At 43.9% G+C, this 13729-nt stretch overlaps 1 protein-coding gene across 2 annotated transcripts in view; it reads left to right on the forward strand.

Moving 5' to 3' along the window:
- The first annotated feature begins 498 nt into the window (after positions 1–498).
- GOLM2 (golgi membrane protein 2) overlaps positions 499–13729 on the forward strand; it is a 126538-nt gene continuing 113307 nt past the window's right edge. The window contains exon 1 of one of the 2 annotated variants that reach the window (XM_009428964.5): positions 499–2048. In XM_009428964.5, coding sequence (XP_009427239.1) covers positions 1722–2048 — 327 coding nt within the window. In that variant the 5' untranslated portion in view covers positions 499–1721. The remainder of the gene's footprint in view (positions 2049–13729) is intronic. The other variant, XM_016928132.4, reaches the window with a different exon arrangement.

Here is a 13729-nt window from a genome sequence, read left to right on the forward strand (position 1 = left end):
TTTTTATTTTTCTACGCACGGACAAAATAATTATGCAAAAAAACCCAAAAGAGGCAGGTTTTTTTTTTTTTGCACTACTGAAATTCACACTTAACATATAAACAGTCTGCTATATGCAGACAGCAATGGTGTTTAGAGTTCAATGATCTGGATTCAAGCCTATTTAAAACCAGATAAGAGAAAGTTCCCAAACATCTATGTGTCTTGGATTCTTCATCTGTAAAATTGCGTTGTTGAGAAGATAATATGAGACTAGGCGCGCAAAACAATTTGTTAGAGCTATTATTTCTAACCCAGAATGTGTTCGCTGGCAGTAACAGTGCATTAGTTACGATTCATCGAGGGCAGCTTCTGGACTTTCTGTTTGGAAGCCCAGCTGAGGCAAAAGCAGCAGTGCGTTTAAAAATTGGAGCTCGCCACATTCTGAAATTCTTTCGGTTCGTGAAAGCAGTAACCTAGGAAACGAGACTGGCACCACCCCTTTCAGTCCTAAAGCTTGGTTTCTCCCGCTTTTCTCCATTATGTTTAGGGCATCGCTATTTTACGGTCTTTTTGTTTTTTCTTTCCACATCATTAGCACAAAAGAGAAATTCCCCTTCTACAGAAGCAAGTACAAAACCTTTCTAGTCGCCCCTTTTTGGCAGCAGCTCACCTACTATTTTTTTCTATTCCGCGGTCGCAGCCCCAGACGTCCTCAAAGACAAATATTTTCGCGAGGGCCAGTGTAGGGCAGGAACTCCCTAGGCCTTGAATCAAGGGAATCCAGTAGATAACAACAGAAAGGACTCCGACCCAGGTACCTGAGACATCTGAGACCGCCAAAATTAACACAACACCCTACGCGACAGAGAAAACTCTGGGCGGGGAGAGAGAGAGAGCGCGAGCGAGAGAGAGAGAGCAAGCGAGAGAGAGAGAGCGAGAGCGAGCGAGCGAGAGAGAACCCGGAGACAGAGACGAGAGAGAGAGAGAGAGAGCGCGAGCGAGAGAGAGAGAGAGAGAGAGCAAGCGAGAGAGAGAGAGCGAGAGCGAGCGAGCGAGAGAGAACCCGGAGACAGAGACGAGAGAGAGCGAGAGCGAGCGAGCGAGAGAGAACCCGGAGACAGAGACGAGAGAGAGAGAGAGAGAGAGAGAGCGAGAGCGAGAGCGAGCGAGCGAGCGAGAGAGAACCCGGAGACAGAGACGAGAGAGAGAGAGAGAGAGGAGAGAGAGAGAGAGAGAGAGAGAGAGAGAGAGAAAGAGAGAGAGAGAGAGAGAGAGAGAAAGAGAGAGAGAGAGAGAGAGAGACGAGAGGAAGCAACGTTCTCGCGACAAGAGGGGTGTCGACGGAAACTCGGAAATGGTCCCCTAGACGACCAGGCCCCAGCTAGTGGGTGGGGCCAGGGTACATCCGCCCCTTTCCGGTTTTTTTTCCCCGCCTCCCAACCGTGAGGTGTTGGGTTTGGGGGACGCTGGCAGCTGGGTTCTCCCGGTTCCCTTGGGCAGGTGCAGGGTCGGGTTCAAAGCCTCCGGAACGCGTTTTGGCCTGATTTGAGGAGGGGGGCGGGGAGGGACCTGCGGCTTGCGGCCCCGCCCCCTTCTCCGGCTCGCAGCCGACCGATAAGCCCGCCTCCTCCCTCGGCCGGTCCTGGGGCCGTGTCCGCCGGGCAACTCCAGCCGAGGCCTGGGCTTCTGCCTGCAGGTGTCTGCGGCGAGGCCCCTAGGGTACAGCCCGATTTGGCCCCATGGTGGGTTTCGGGGCCAACCGGCGGGCTGGCCGCCTGCCCTCTCTCGTGCTGGTGGTGCTGCTGGTGGTGATCGTCGTCCTCGCCTTCAACTACTGGAGCATCTCCTCCCGCCACGTCCTGCTTCAGGAGGAGGTGGCCGAGCTGCAGGGCCAGGTCCAGCGCACCGAAGTGGCCCGCGGGCGGCTGGAAAAGCGCAATTCGGACCTCTTGCTGTTGGTGGACACGCACAAGAAACAGATCGACCAGAAGGAGGCCGACTACGGCCGCCTCAGCAGCCGGCTGCAGGCCAGAGAGGGCCTCGGGAAGAGATGCGAGGATGACAAGGTAAGGACGACCCCTTTCTCTTCAACCCCCATGGTTTCTTTTCTCTCCGGGGTCTGGGGCGGGATGTTAATCCGCTAGCTGTTGTCTTATCCCTTCCAGTATTTCAGTCCTGAAGGCTCCTTTCACCCCCAACAACCCTGTTTCTGTCAGACTTTTCCCAGTTTATCAGTGCCACGTTCTCTGGTCCCTGCCAGAAAAAAATGACTGTAAATTCTGGTTCTCAAGAGTGGACTGTGTACGGATGCTGCCTATTCTCTAAGCTCAGCTGGTGAGTTGGCAGTAGTAATCATCTGGCCTGTGTGGCCCCCTTACCTTCAAAGACACACAAATCTGGCGACTGCCAGGTTTGGTGTGGTTATTGTCTCATTTTTATTCCGTGCACACTAAGGAATATTAATTTCGTTATTTAAAGAACGAAGCCGCCTCTGACTCCTCTACTTATGGTAGTCACCATATATTTTTTAAGCTGTGTGACTTTTAAAATCTCTATAGGGTGATGTATTGAATAACTAAATAATCAGCTATGACTGCCTTTTTGTGATCAAAATGTTATGATAGATGGGCCCTCGAGCTATATGTGAGACACACTTGTGTCTTGGACATAGTTGATCCATCATTATCTACTCAATTTGAATTGTTAATGAAATCAGCCAAAAGATTAGAATCTGAAAATAAATTTTAAGCAGTGGAATGTCATGTCAGTGTCTTCATTGAAAGAAAATAGAATGAAATTTTGTATAGCTAAGTTGCTATTAGGGTTGGTGTTTTATGCAGATGGAAAACTATACAAAGTTTTAAATATAAAAAGTTTAAAATTGAACTGTAATCATACTTGCTACTAAATAATCCTTGTTTTCATTAGCTCGTTGGTAACTATATTAATAGTTTATGACTTAGCAACTTCTGTAGGTATAGTAGAGTTATGAAAATTTCTGGGCAGGATAGTAGATGCCTTTCTATACCCTTCTTTGGTAATCTTCACATTTTTGTGTGTAAATGCCCATTATAATGACAAGTTTTACTTTGCATATCAAAATCACTTAAGGGTAAGTCATTATAAATTAAACTGTGAGCTTCTAACTTTCCTGTTGACCTGGCTTTCTTATTTCATGAAGATTAAGGCCCTCAGCTAAGTGCTTCCCTATAACCCCCTCCTCTTCACCATAACATAGACATGCTCTGATAGGGTCAAGGAATCAGTACATTTATATGTGCGCTGCATGCTTAACTCTAAAGACTGAAAAACTCTCGGGCAGAGTAGGTAGAAATCCATGAAAGTTTGGAGTATTAAAGTAAGGTCTTCCTACTTGGCATGGTTAAGCATTACAGTTCACATTCTTCTCTCTGGTCTCAAAGTAAAGTCTCTTGTTGTAATTAATACTCTTGATTCCATTCTTTCATCCATTGGACTTTTTGTTGTTGTTGTTGTTGTTTTTTGAGATGGAGTTTTGTTTTTGTTGCCCAGGCAGGAGTGCAATGGCGTGATCTCAGCTCACTGCAACCTCCGCCCCCCGGGGTTCAAGCAATTCTCCTGCTTCAGCCTCCTGAGTAGCTGGGATTACAGGCATGCACCACCACGCCTGGCTAATTTTGTATTTTTAGTAGAGAAGGGGTTTCTCAATGTTGGTCAGGCTGGTCTTGAACTACCAACCTCAGGTGATCCGCCCGCTTCAGCCTCCCAAAGTGCTGGGATTACAGGTGTGAGCCACCATGCCCAGCCTCTTTTTTTTTTTTTTTTTAAAGAGACAGGGTCTCATTGTGTTGCCCAGGCTGGAGTGCAGTAGCTGTTACACAGGCATGATGCACTATAGCATTGAACTCCTGAGCTCAAGTGATCCTCCTGCTTCAGCCTCTGAGTAGCTGGGACTGCAGGTGTGCACCACCTTGCCCAGCTCTACTGAACTGTCTCTTTCAGTTTGTTTCACTTTTTACCTTCAACAGTATGTGGGTGTCCCCTGTTCTCAGTAAAGGAAAAAAAATCTGTATATTCCTTTCTCCCAACCAACCCATTTGTTTTTTCACTTTCATTGCTAAAGTCAAATTATTGATGGTCTACAAATGTTCCATCTACCTATTTTTTCATAACCATCCTAATCTTAAAATGTCTGCCATCTTTCTTTCCTCCCCTTTTTTGAAACTATTCTCTTGAAGGTCACAAATGGCAGTCTTCCTAGTCAAAACCAAAGAATATTTTTATTCTTACTGTATTTGACCTCCCAGTAGTTTGATCCTGTTGATTTTCTCTAGCTATTTGGAAACTATTTTCTTTCTTGCTTCTGTAATACTGGACTCTCCAGTCTTATCTTCTTCACTATATTCTTTGCTGGATTTATTTTTTCTTTCCAGTCACCTAGTAGGGGACTCTGTTATTGAGCCTTTGCTCTCCCATAAGAGCAGTATTCCCCAAAGTAGTGTTAAACAGAATACCCTTCTTGTAATATTTCTTAGGTGGTAAGGAGAAAAAAACGAAAACCTTTTTTGGAGGGAAATGTTAGTGTATCCTCCTCTTGGAATTCATAATGCCTGCTAGAATATAAAAGCTCTGAGAAATCCATTAATAAAGAAGGCTATTCAATTTTGTTAAACTCAGTCTTGTTTAGTTTATTTGATCACAGGTTACTATTTTCATGGCCTACCTATTATGGCACAGAATAATATAGCAAAGCCCACTAGTTTGGGAAATATTGCCCTGGGTATCTTAACTACTTTTAAGTGTTTGGCTAATATTTTATGCAGCTGGCTCACAAGACTGTATCTCTTATTGAATGTCAGTTCTGTGTGTGTATATGTGTATACATACATATATATGTTTTTTTTTTTTTTTAGACAGAGTCTCGCTCGGTTAAGCAGGCTGGAGTGCAGTGGTGTGATCTCGGCTCACTGCAAGCTCCGCCTCCTGGGTTCACGCCATTCTCTGCTTCAGCCTCCTGAGTAGCTGGGACTACAGGCGCCCACCTCCATGCCCGGCTAATTTTTTGTATTTTTAGTAGAGACGGGGTTTCACCATGTTAGCCAAGATGGTCTCGATCTCCTGACCTCGTGATCCACCAGCCTTGGCCTCCCAAAGTGCTGAGATTACAGGCGTGAGCCACCGCACCCGGCTAGTTCTGTATATTTTTAAAAGTTTTTTCTTTTTTTAGTTTTGTAGAGATAGGGTGTCGCTATGTTGCCCAGGTTGCTTTCAAACTCCTGGCTCCAAGTGATCTTGCCTTGGGCTCACAAAGTGCTGGGATTCTAGGTGTGTGCTACAGCACTTGGTGTGCCACTTCTGTATTTTGAGCTGGCTATAACAACTTTCTTGGGCTGCTTGTGAATGTCTGTTCTTGGGGTTAATGAGGACTCTCTGAGCTGCTTAGTAGAAAGGGTAGTCTTGGTCTCTGTCTTTTAAACTTAACAGTTTTTCAGGGTTTTTTTATTGTTATTGTTGTTTGTTTGTTTTGAGACAGGGTCTTGCTCTGTCACCCAGGCTGGAGAGCAGTGGTGCGATCATAGTTTACTACAGCCTCAAACTCCTGGGCTCAAGCGATCCTCCCACCTCGGCCTCCCAAGTAGCTAGGACTATAGGTGCATGCCACCATGATGGTCTAATTTTTTATTTTTTGGTAGAGATGAGCATCTTATTATCTTGTCCAGGCTGGTCTCCAGTTCCTGGCCTCAAGTGATCCTCCTGCCTTGGCCTTCTAAAGTGCTGGGTGTGAGCCACCATACCTGGCCACTTAACAGTTTTAGATCTGGAAAATTGTTGGAAAATTAGATCTGGAAAACTAAACAAGTGATCCTCCTGCCTTGGCCTTCTAAAGTGCTGGGTGTGAGCCACCATACCTGGCCACTTAACAGTTTTAGATCTGGAAAATTATTGGAAAATTAGATCTGGAAAACTAAACAAGTGATCCTCCTGCCTTGGCCTTCTAAAGTGCCAGGTGTGAGCTACCATACCTGGCCACTTAACAGTTTTAGATCTGGAAAATTATTGCAAAGATAGTACAGGGAGTTTTTATATACCCCACACCCAGTCTTCCCTATTATTAACATCTTAACATAAGTATGATGCATTTGTCACAATTAATGAACCAGTATTGATATCTTATTATGAAAGTCTGTACTTTATTCAGATTTCTTCAGTTTTCGCTTGCTGTCCTTTTTTAATTCCAGGGTCTCATCCAGAGTTACGTTACATTTAGACATTATGTCTCCTGAAGCTTCTTTTCAGCCTTTCCTTGTTTTTTAGACCTTTTCTTGTTTTTGATAATCTTGACAATTTTAAGGATTACTGATTAGGTGTTTTATATAGAATGTCCTCAATTGGGAATTGTCTGAGTCTTTTCTCAGGATTAGACTGGGGTTGTGGGTTTTGGGACAAAGACCACAGAAGTAAAGTACCAGTCTCAACACATCATATCATGGGTACGTTTTTCAAAATGATTTATCACTACTTATGTTAACCTCTATCACCTGGCGTGAGATAGTGCTTGTCAGGTTTCTCCACTATAATGTACTCTTAAAAAAAAATCTGTTTCCATACTGTACACTTTGGAAGAAAGTATGTTCACCCTCACTTAATGAGTGGGTAGTTATGTTTTTCCTCCTTAAGGACAGAGTATCAACATAAACTATATGGAATTCTTCTGCAAAGGAGATTTGTCTCTTCTCCCTCATTTATTAACTTAATAATTTACTTGTATCGGTATGGACTCATGGATATTTATTTTGTACTTTGGCTTATAATCCAATATTAGTTTATTTTTTTGTTGCTCAAATTGTTCTGGCTCTGGCTATTGGAGAGCTCCTTCATTAACTCCTGTATCCCCTTCTTACTTTTATAGTGCCAGAAAGTACAGAGAATTTCCACATACCCTACACCCAGTTTCATTGTGACATACCCCTTTCTTACTTTTTGGTACTTTTAGATGCTCTAGGCCTATCTATACGTTTCCTACTCCAGCCCTAGAGTCAGCCATTTCTCCAAGGAACCCTGGTTCCTTTTATTGGAGAATGGCATTAGAAACCAAGGTCTGCAGCTGGGCACGGTGGCTCACGCCTGTAGTCCCAACACTTTCGGAGGCTGAGGCTAGTGGATCTCTTGAGGTCAGGAGTTCAAGACCACCCTGACTAACATGGTGAAACCCCGTCTCTACTTAAAAATACAAAAATTGGGCCAGACACGGTGGCTCACGCCTGTAATCCCAGCACTTTGGGAGGCCGAGGCAGGCAGATCACAAGGTCAGGAGTTCGAGACCAGCCTGGCTAGCATGGTGAAACTCCGTCTCTACTAAAAATACAAAAAATTAGTCGGGTATGGTGGTGTGCACCTGTAGTCCCAGCTACTCGGGAGGCTGAGGCAGGAGAATTGCTTGAATCCGGCAGGCAGAGGTTGCAGTGAGCTGAGATCACGCCATTGCACTCCAGCCTGGAGGACAGTGAGACTCCATCTCAAAAAAAAAAACACACAAAAAAACACCACCACCACAAAAAAAAACAAAAATCAACCGGGCATGGTGGGGGGCGCCTGTAATCCCAGCTACTTGGGAGGAGTATCGTTTGAACTGGGAGGCAGAGGTTGCAGTGAGCCAAGATTGTGCCACTGCACTCCAGCCTGGGCAACAGAGTAAGACTCTGTCTCAGAAAAAAAAAAAAAAGAAACCAAAGTCTGCTTGGCAGATATGCTCATTGCTACTATAAGGTTATCTTTGGAAATCAAGGAATCCTTTCTCCAGAGGAATCAGAAAGGTGATATTTGGTTTCTTTCACATTATTATGCCATTCTGTCACTTCCAGTCTGTTACCTGGGTTACTAAACACATAAATTCCTTTTTTTTTTTTTTTTCTGAGATGGAGCCTCACTCTGTCACCCAGGCTGGAGCGCAGTGGCGCAGTCTCAGCTCACTTCAACCTCCACCCGCCGGGCTGAAGTGATTCTCCTGCCTCATCCTCCTGAGTAGCTGAGACTACAGGCGCATGCCACCATGCCTGGCTAATTTTTGATTTTTTAGTAGAGACAGGGTTTCACCATGTTGGCCAGGCTGGTCTTTAACTCCTGACCTCAAGTGATCTGCCCACCTTGGCCTCCCAAAGTGCTGGGATTACAGGCATGACCCACCACATCCAGCCTTGAACATGGAAATTCTTTAAGGGAGCTTTAAGTTGTTCCTGTCTTGTCCAAAGAAGTGAGAAACAACCCCCACTTCTCTGAGATTCCCTCAAACTTTCTGATTTTTTAAACTTCCCTCTAAAGGGTTTCAGCCTGGAGGGGTGTATTAGTTTGCTAGGGCTGCCATAACAAAATGCCACAGACTAGGTGGCTTAAACAGCAGAAATTTATTTTCTCACATTTTTGAAGGTTGGAAGTCTAAGACCAAGGTGCCAGCAGGGTTGTTTTTCTCTGAACTTCTCTCCTTGGCTTGCAGATGGCAACCTTCTTGCTGCTTTATTGTGACATGATAGTCCCTCTGTATGCTCACATCCTTGGTGTCTTTTCCTCTTCTTAAAAGGATACGAGTCATATTGGATTAGACCCACTGTAACTTAAGCACTTTAAAGACCTTGTCTCCAAATACAGTTACATTCTGAGATCCTGGAGGCTGGGACTTCAACATGTGAATTTGGGGGAAACACAGTTCATCTTAGAACAAGGGAGCTCCACCACACATACACACATACACACACACACACACACACACACACACACACCCTTTTATTTCCTCTTTTATCAGAAAAGTCCTTATTTCTCTTTCCTCAGTACAGGGCATGTCTCTTTGATTATTATTCTCTCTCTCTTTGTCTTTTAAAGAGATGGGGTCTTACTACATTGCCCAGGCTAGAATGCAGTAGCTATTCATAGGTGTGATCATAGCACACCACAGCCAGGAACTCCTGGGCTCAAGCGAAGGTCCTCCTGTTTAAGCCTTCTGAGTAGCTGAAACTACAGGTGTGCACCACTGTGCTTGGCTCCTAAACTTGGATTCTTGCAAACTGTAGCTCATACTAAAGCTATGTGGTCCAGCTGTGGCAAGTCAAGCTCTTGATAAATAAAAGGAGCTGTTAGAATGTAGAAAAAGTCCTCAAAATTGTCGTTTTATTACACACACACACACACACACACACACACACACATCAGTTTTGAGGTTTGAAGCTGAATAGTAAATGACCTTTTTTCCCTTTAACAACCATAATTTTCCTTGAGGCAGCCTATGCCTTTAGTTGAATGGGGAAAAGGTCATGTGTCAGAAAGGAGGATGAGAAGCGTATTACAAAAAAATGCTTTTTGGGGGAAAATTTTGGAATATAATAGTAGTCTCTCTTATTCTTGAGAGGTTTGAGTAAATTGATTAAAATTCTTAAAACAGTGCCTACTACATGGTTATTCTACAGCTACTTCCTTATTTCTTTTCTGCCTTTTTTCCAGGATGGGACTCTGTCTGTGTTCCTGCCCAAGATCTGGTCCCAGCCCTAGCCTACCTGCCTCACCCTTTGCTCCTGAATGTCTGACTGTTTTTGTTATTTGCTTGTTTTCAGTTTCCTGGTTCATTTCCAGTTAGGCTTAGTTGGCTCCTCCCATAGGTGTCTTAGCTGACTCCCTAGAGCTTGCCTGTTCTTCTGTAATTTGAGTATCAACCTTCTACAGTTCTAATATGCTGCACATGATAATTCCTGCCTTTGCCTCTGCCTCACCAGCCATAATCTGGCCAACTTTTAACTGTAATTTCTACCTCAAATTATTCATAAACCAATCAAAACTGATAACTCTTCCAAACGATATCCCTTTCCTACCTTCTTGGTTCCTATAAATGATGCCCATGCAACTGTTATTTAAGACTGAGGTTAGAAATTTGGTGTTGTCTTTGATTCCTTCAGTATATCATATTGAGTGCTTCAACATGCAGAGGAGTTACTTGATCGAATTAAAAAAAAAACGTCATTCTGACTGCAGAATAGAGAACTTGGCAGATCCCTAACTAGTCCCCTTTCCTTGGTCTCCATTTCTTTTTGTCAGTTCTCCTGTGAAGCCAGCCTGAACTTCCTCAAACCTTATTTTCAGAGTGGCTGTATTACTCACTGACTACATCAGGTTAGAATTCTGCTGTCTCATCTTCAAGGTCTTCCATAGAATGGCTCTAGCTACCTTTGTCTCCCACTATCTCCTGACCCAAATTGTATTTCAGGCTGATTGTTTTGCTTACTTTTGCCTTCCCACCTGCCTTTCTGTATCATGTTAATTCCTGTTTCTGTGCCTTTGTTCCTGCTGTTTGACTCTTAGTTTCTTGCCTCTTTTCTGTATATTTATTATACCAAATTTTTTTGTTTTTTTTTTTTTTAATTGAGACAGAGTCTTGCTCTGTCGCCCAGGCTGGAGTGCAGTGGTGTGATCTTGGCTCACTGCAAGCTCCGCCTCCCAGGTTCACACCATTCTCCTGCCTCAGCCTCCTGAGTAGCTAGGACTACAGGTGCCCGCCACCAGGCCCAGCTAAATTTTTTGTATTTTGAGTAGAGAAGGGGTTTCACCATGTTAGTCAGGATGGTCTCCATCTTGATCTCCTGACCTCGTGATCCACCCGCCTCGGCCTCCCAAAGTGTTGGGATTACAGGTGTGAGCCACCGCGCCTGGCCTTTTTTTTTTTTTTTTTTTTTTGAGATGGAGTCTTGCTCTGTTGCCCAGGCTGCAGTACAGTGATGCAATCTTGGCTCATTGCAACCTCTGCCTCCCGGGTTTAAGCGACTCTCCTGCCTCAGCCTCCTGAGTAGCTGGGATTACAGGCACGCACCACCAGGCCTGGCTAAATTTTTTTGTATTTTTAATAGAGATGGGGTTTCACCATGTTGGCCAAGCTGGTCTCGAACTCCTGACCTTGTGAACCGCCCACCTTGACCTCCCAAAGTGCTGGGATTACAGGCATGAGCCACCACACCTGGCCTATTCTACCAGTCTTTTATCCAGCTTCTGATCCATGTCCACTATGAAGCCCCCTGGGACTTCTGACCTAGAATATGCTTTTCCTTCTTTTCTTTTCTTTTTTTTTTTTTTTTGAGATGGAGTTTTGCTCTTGTCGCCCAGGCTGGAGTGCAGTGGCGCGATCTCAGCTTACTGCAACCTCCGCCTCCCAGGTTCAAGTGATTCTCTAGCCTCAGCCTCCCAAGTAGCTGGGATTATAGGCACCCACCACCATGGCCGGCTAATTTTTTTTTTTTTTTTTTTTTTTAGTAGAGATGGGGTTTTACCACATTGGCCAGGCTGGTCTCGAACTCCTAACCTCAGGTGATCCACCCACCTGGGCCTCCCAAAGTACTGGGATTACAGGTGTGAGCCACTGCTCCCAGCCATGCTTTTCCTTCTTTATACACCATTTACATTTATTGTTTGAGCTTCATTAACTTATTTTGTTCATTTTTTACTAATAGCTTATTGTGTGTGAACTTCGTTTTCTCAACGAAATTTTAAGTTCCTTGAGGAAGGACTATGTTTTAAATTTTTTCCTCTGGGAAAAATAGTTCTTAGTGCTGTTACAAAATGTACGAGGTTGATTTGTATCCCCTAAAAGGATATATTGAAGTCTAAATCACCTGTGAATGTTATCTTATTTTGGGAATAGGGTCTTTGCAGATGTAATCAAGTTAAAATGAGGTCATACTGGATTAGGGTGGCCCCTATTCCATTATAACTGGTATCCTTATAAGAAAAAAAAAAATAGAATTAGGGAGAACACCAGGTGCATGAATACACAGAGACACACAGACACATTGCAGAGACCGCATGGCAGATAAAGGCAGAGATTGGAGTTATGTTTCCACAAACCAAGGAATGCCCAGGGCTACCAGAAGCCAGAAGCCAGGAGCCTCCCCCTAGAGGCTCCAGTGGGAACAAGGCTTTGCCAACACCTTGATTTTGGACTTCTAGCCTCTAAAACCATCCTCTAGTACTGTGAGACAATACATTTCTGCTTTATGCTATTCAGTTTGTGGCACTTTGTTACATCAGCCTAGGAAACAAATACACAAATGCATACTTAAAAGTTAATTTGATTTTTTGACTAGATAATTTTTTTTTTTTTTTTTGAGACAGAGTCTCGCTCTGTCGCCCAGGCTGGAGTGCAGTGGCGCGATCTCAGCTCACTGCAACCTCCACCTCCCGAGTTCAAGTGGTTCTCCTGCTTCTTCCTTCCGAGTAGCTGGGATTACAGGCACGCACCACCACACCCAGCTAAATTTTGCATTTTTGATAGAGACGGTGTTTCACCATATTGGCCAGGCTGGTCTTGAACTCCTGACCTCAGGTGATCCGCCCGCCTCGGCCTCCCAAATTGACTAGATAACTACTCTTATATAATATATACTGTGTGGCAGTATGGGTCACTGGAAAGAACAAGGGTTTTTGGAGTCAAACAGACTTGAGTTTATAATTCTACCATTATGTTACCTCTCCTTAAGCCTGTTTCTTCACTCATAAAATGAAGAGGATTCATGAAGTAAAATATTTAGAGGCCTGTCCCATACAAAGCTTGACATTTAATAATATTAGTTCCTTTCTTTCATGGGTGCATTGGTATAGCTAATCTTGAAGAAATTTGGGGCTAGGTGTAGTGGCTTATGCCTATAATCCCAGCACTTTGGGTGGCTGAGGCAGGAGGATCATGTGAGGCCAGGAGGTTGAGGCTAGCCTGGGCAACATAGCAAAAAAAAAAAAAAAAAAAGCTGGGCATGGTGGCACATGCCCATAGTCTTAATTGCTTGGGAGGTTTAAGCTGGAGGATCACTTGAGCCCAGGAGTTTGAGGCTGCAGGGAGCTATGATTGTGCCACTGTGCCCTAGCCTGACAACAGAGCAAGACCCTGTCTCAAAAAAAGAAAGAAAAGGAAAAAAGAAAAGAAGAGAGGAGAGGAGGGGAGGGGAGGAGGAAAGAGAAGGAAGGAAGGAAGGGAGGGAAGGAAGGACGGAAGGAGAGAAAGAGGAAGAAAGAGGGAGAGGGAGAGGGAAGAAAGAAAAGAAAGAAAGGAAGAAGGGAGGGAGGAAGGAAGGAAGAAATTTAGTCTTGTATTATTCTGTTGAAACCCAAGTATATTAATTCAGTTGACAAAAATTTATTAAATATATTGGGCACTTACTGTGCTATACACTAAAATGATCTTTGAAACAAGTTGTCACTTTTCTTTGTCTCCCTTTCTTATTTTTGTATTTCTCTGTTTTTTCTTACTCTCCTGATAAAGGACTGAGTAATCTCAGGAGGTTCCATGAAGATCATAAAACAAGCTGCTTTTTGAAAAATGATGACTAGGATTTAGTTGTGCAGAAAAAAGGTAAAAGGACATTCAAGGAGCTCCCTTTTACTTACTCCATAGAGGCAAACAAACAGTTCTTATAGTGTGGCATGTAACATCTGTCTCCTGAAGTGATAGGGAGTACCTTTTGACTTATGACCTCATTAAACAGGAGGAACTAGTCCTTACAATTTTTGGTTGAAGACCTTAAAGTTCCCCATGTTAGCCTCTTCCTCAAAAGAGAGTTAAAGTTTCCTTGAATTCAAAGTCCAGGCTTTTCTCTAGGGACAGACTGGGCATGCAGTAATTTCAGTTTCTCACAGTGCTTCAAGGCTCTCTTTCTTGTTCTTAATTAACTTTATCTAATTTTCTTACACTGTTTCTGGCCAGGTAGTTCCTCTTTTGAACAATGTTGCCACAGAGCTTTTGCTCAGA

This window comes from Pan troglodytes, chromosome 16, assembly GCF_028858775.2.
Source record: "Pan troglodytes isolate AG18354 chromosome 16, NHGRI_mPanTro3-v2.0_pri, whole genome shotgun sequence".
Classification (NCBI taxonomy): Eukaryota; Metazoa; Chordata; class Mammalia; order Primates; family Hominidae; genus Pan; species Pan troglodytes.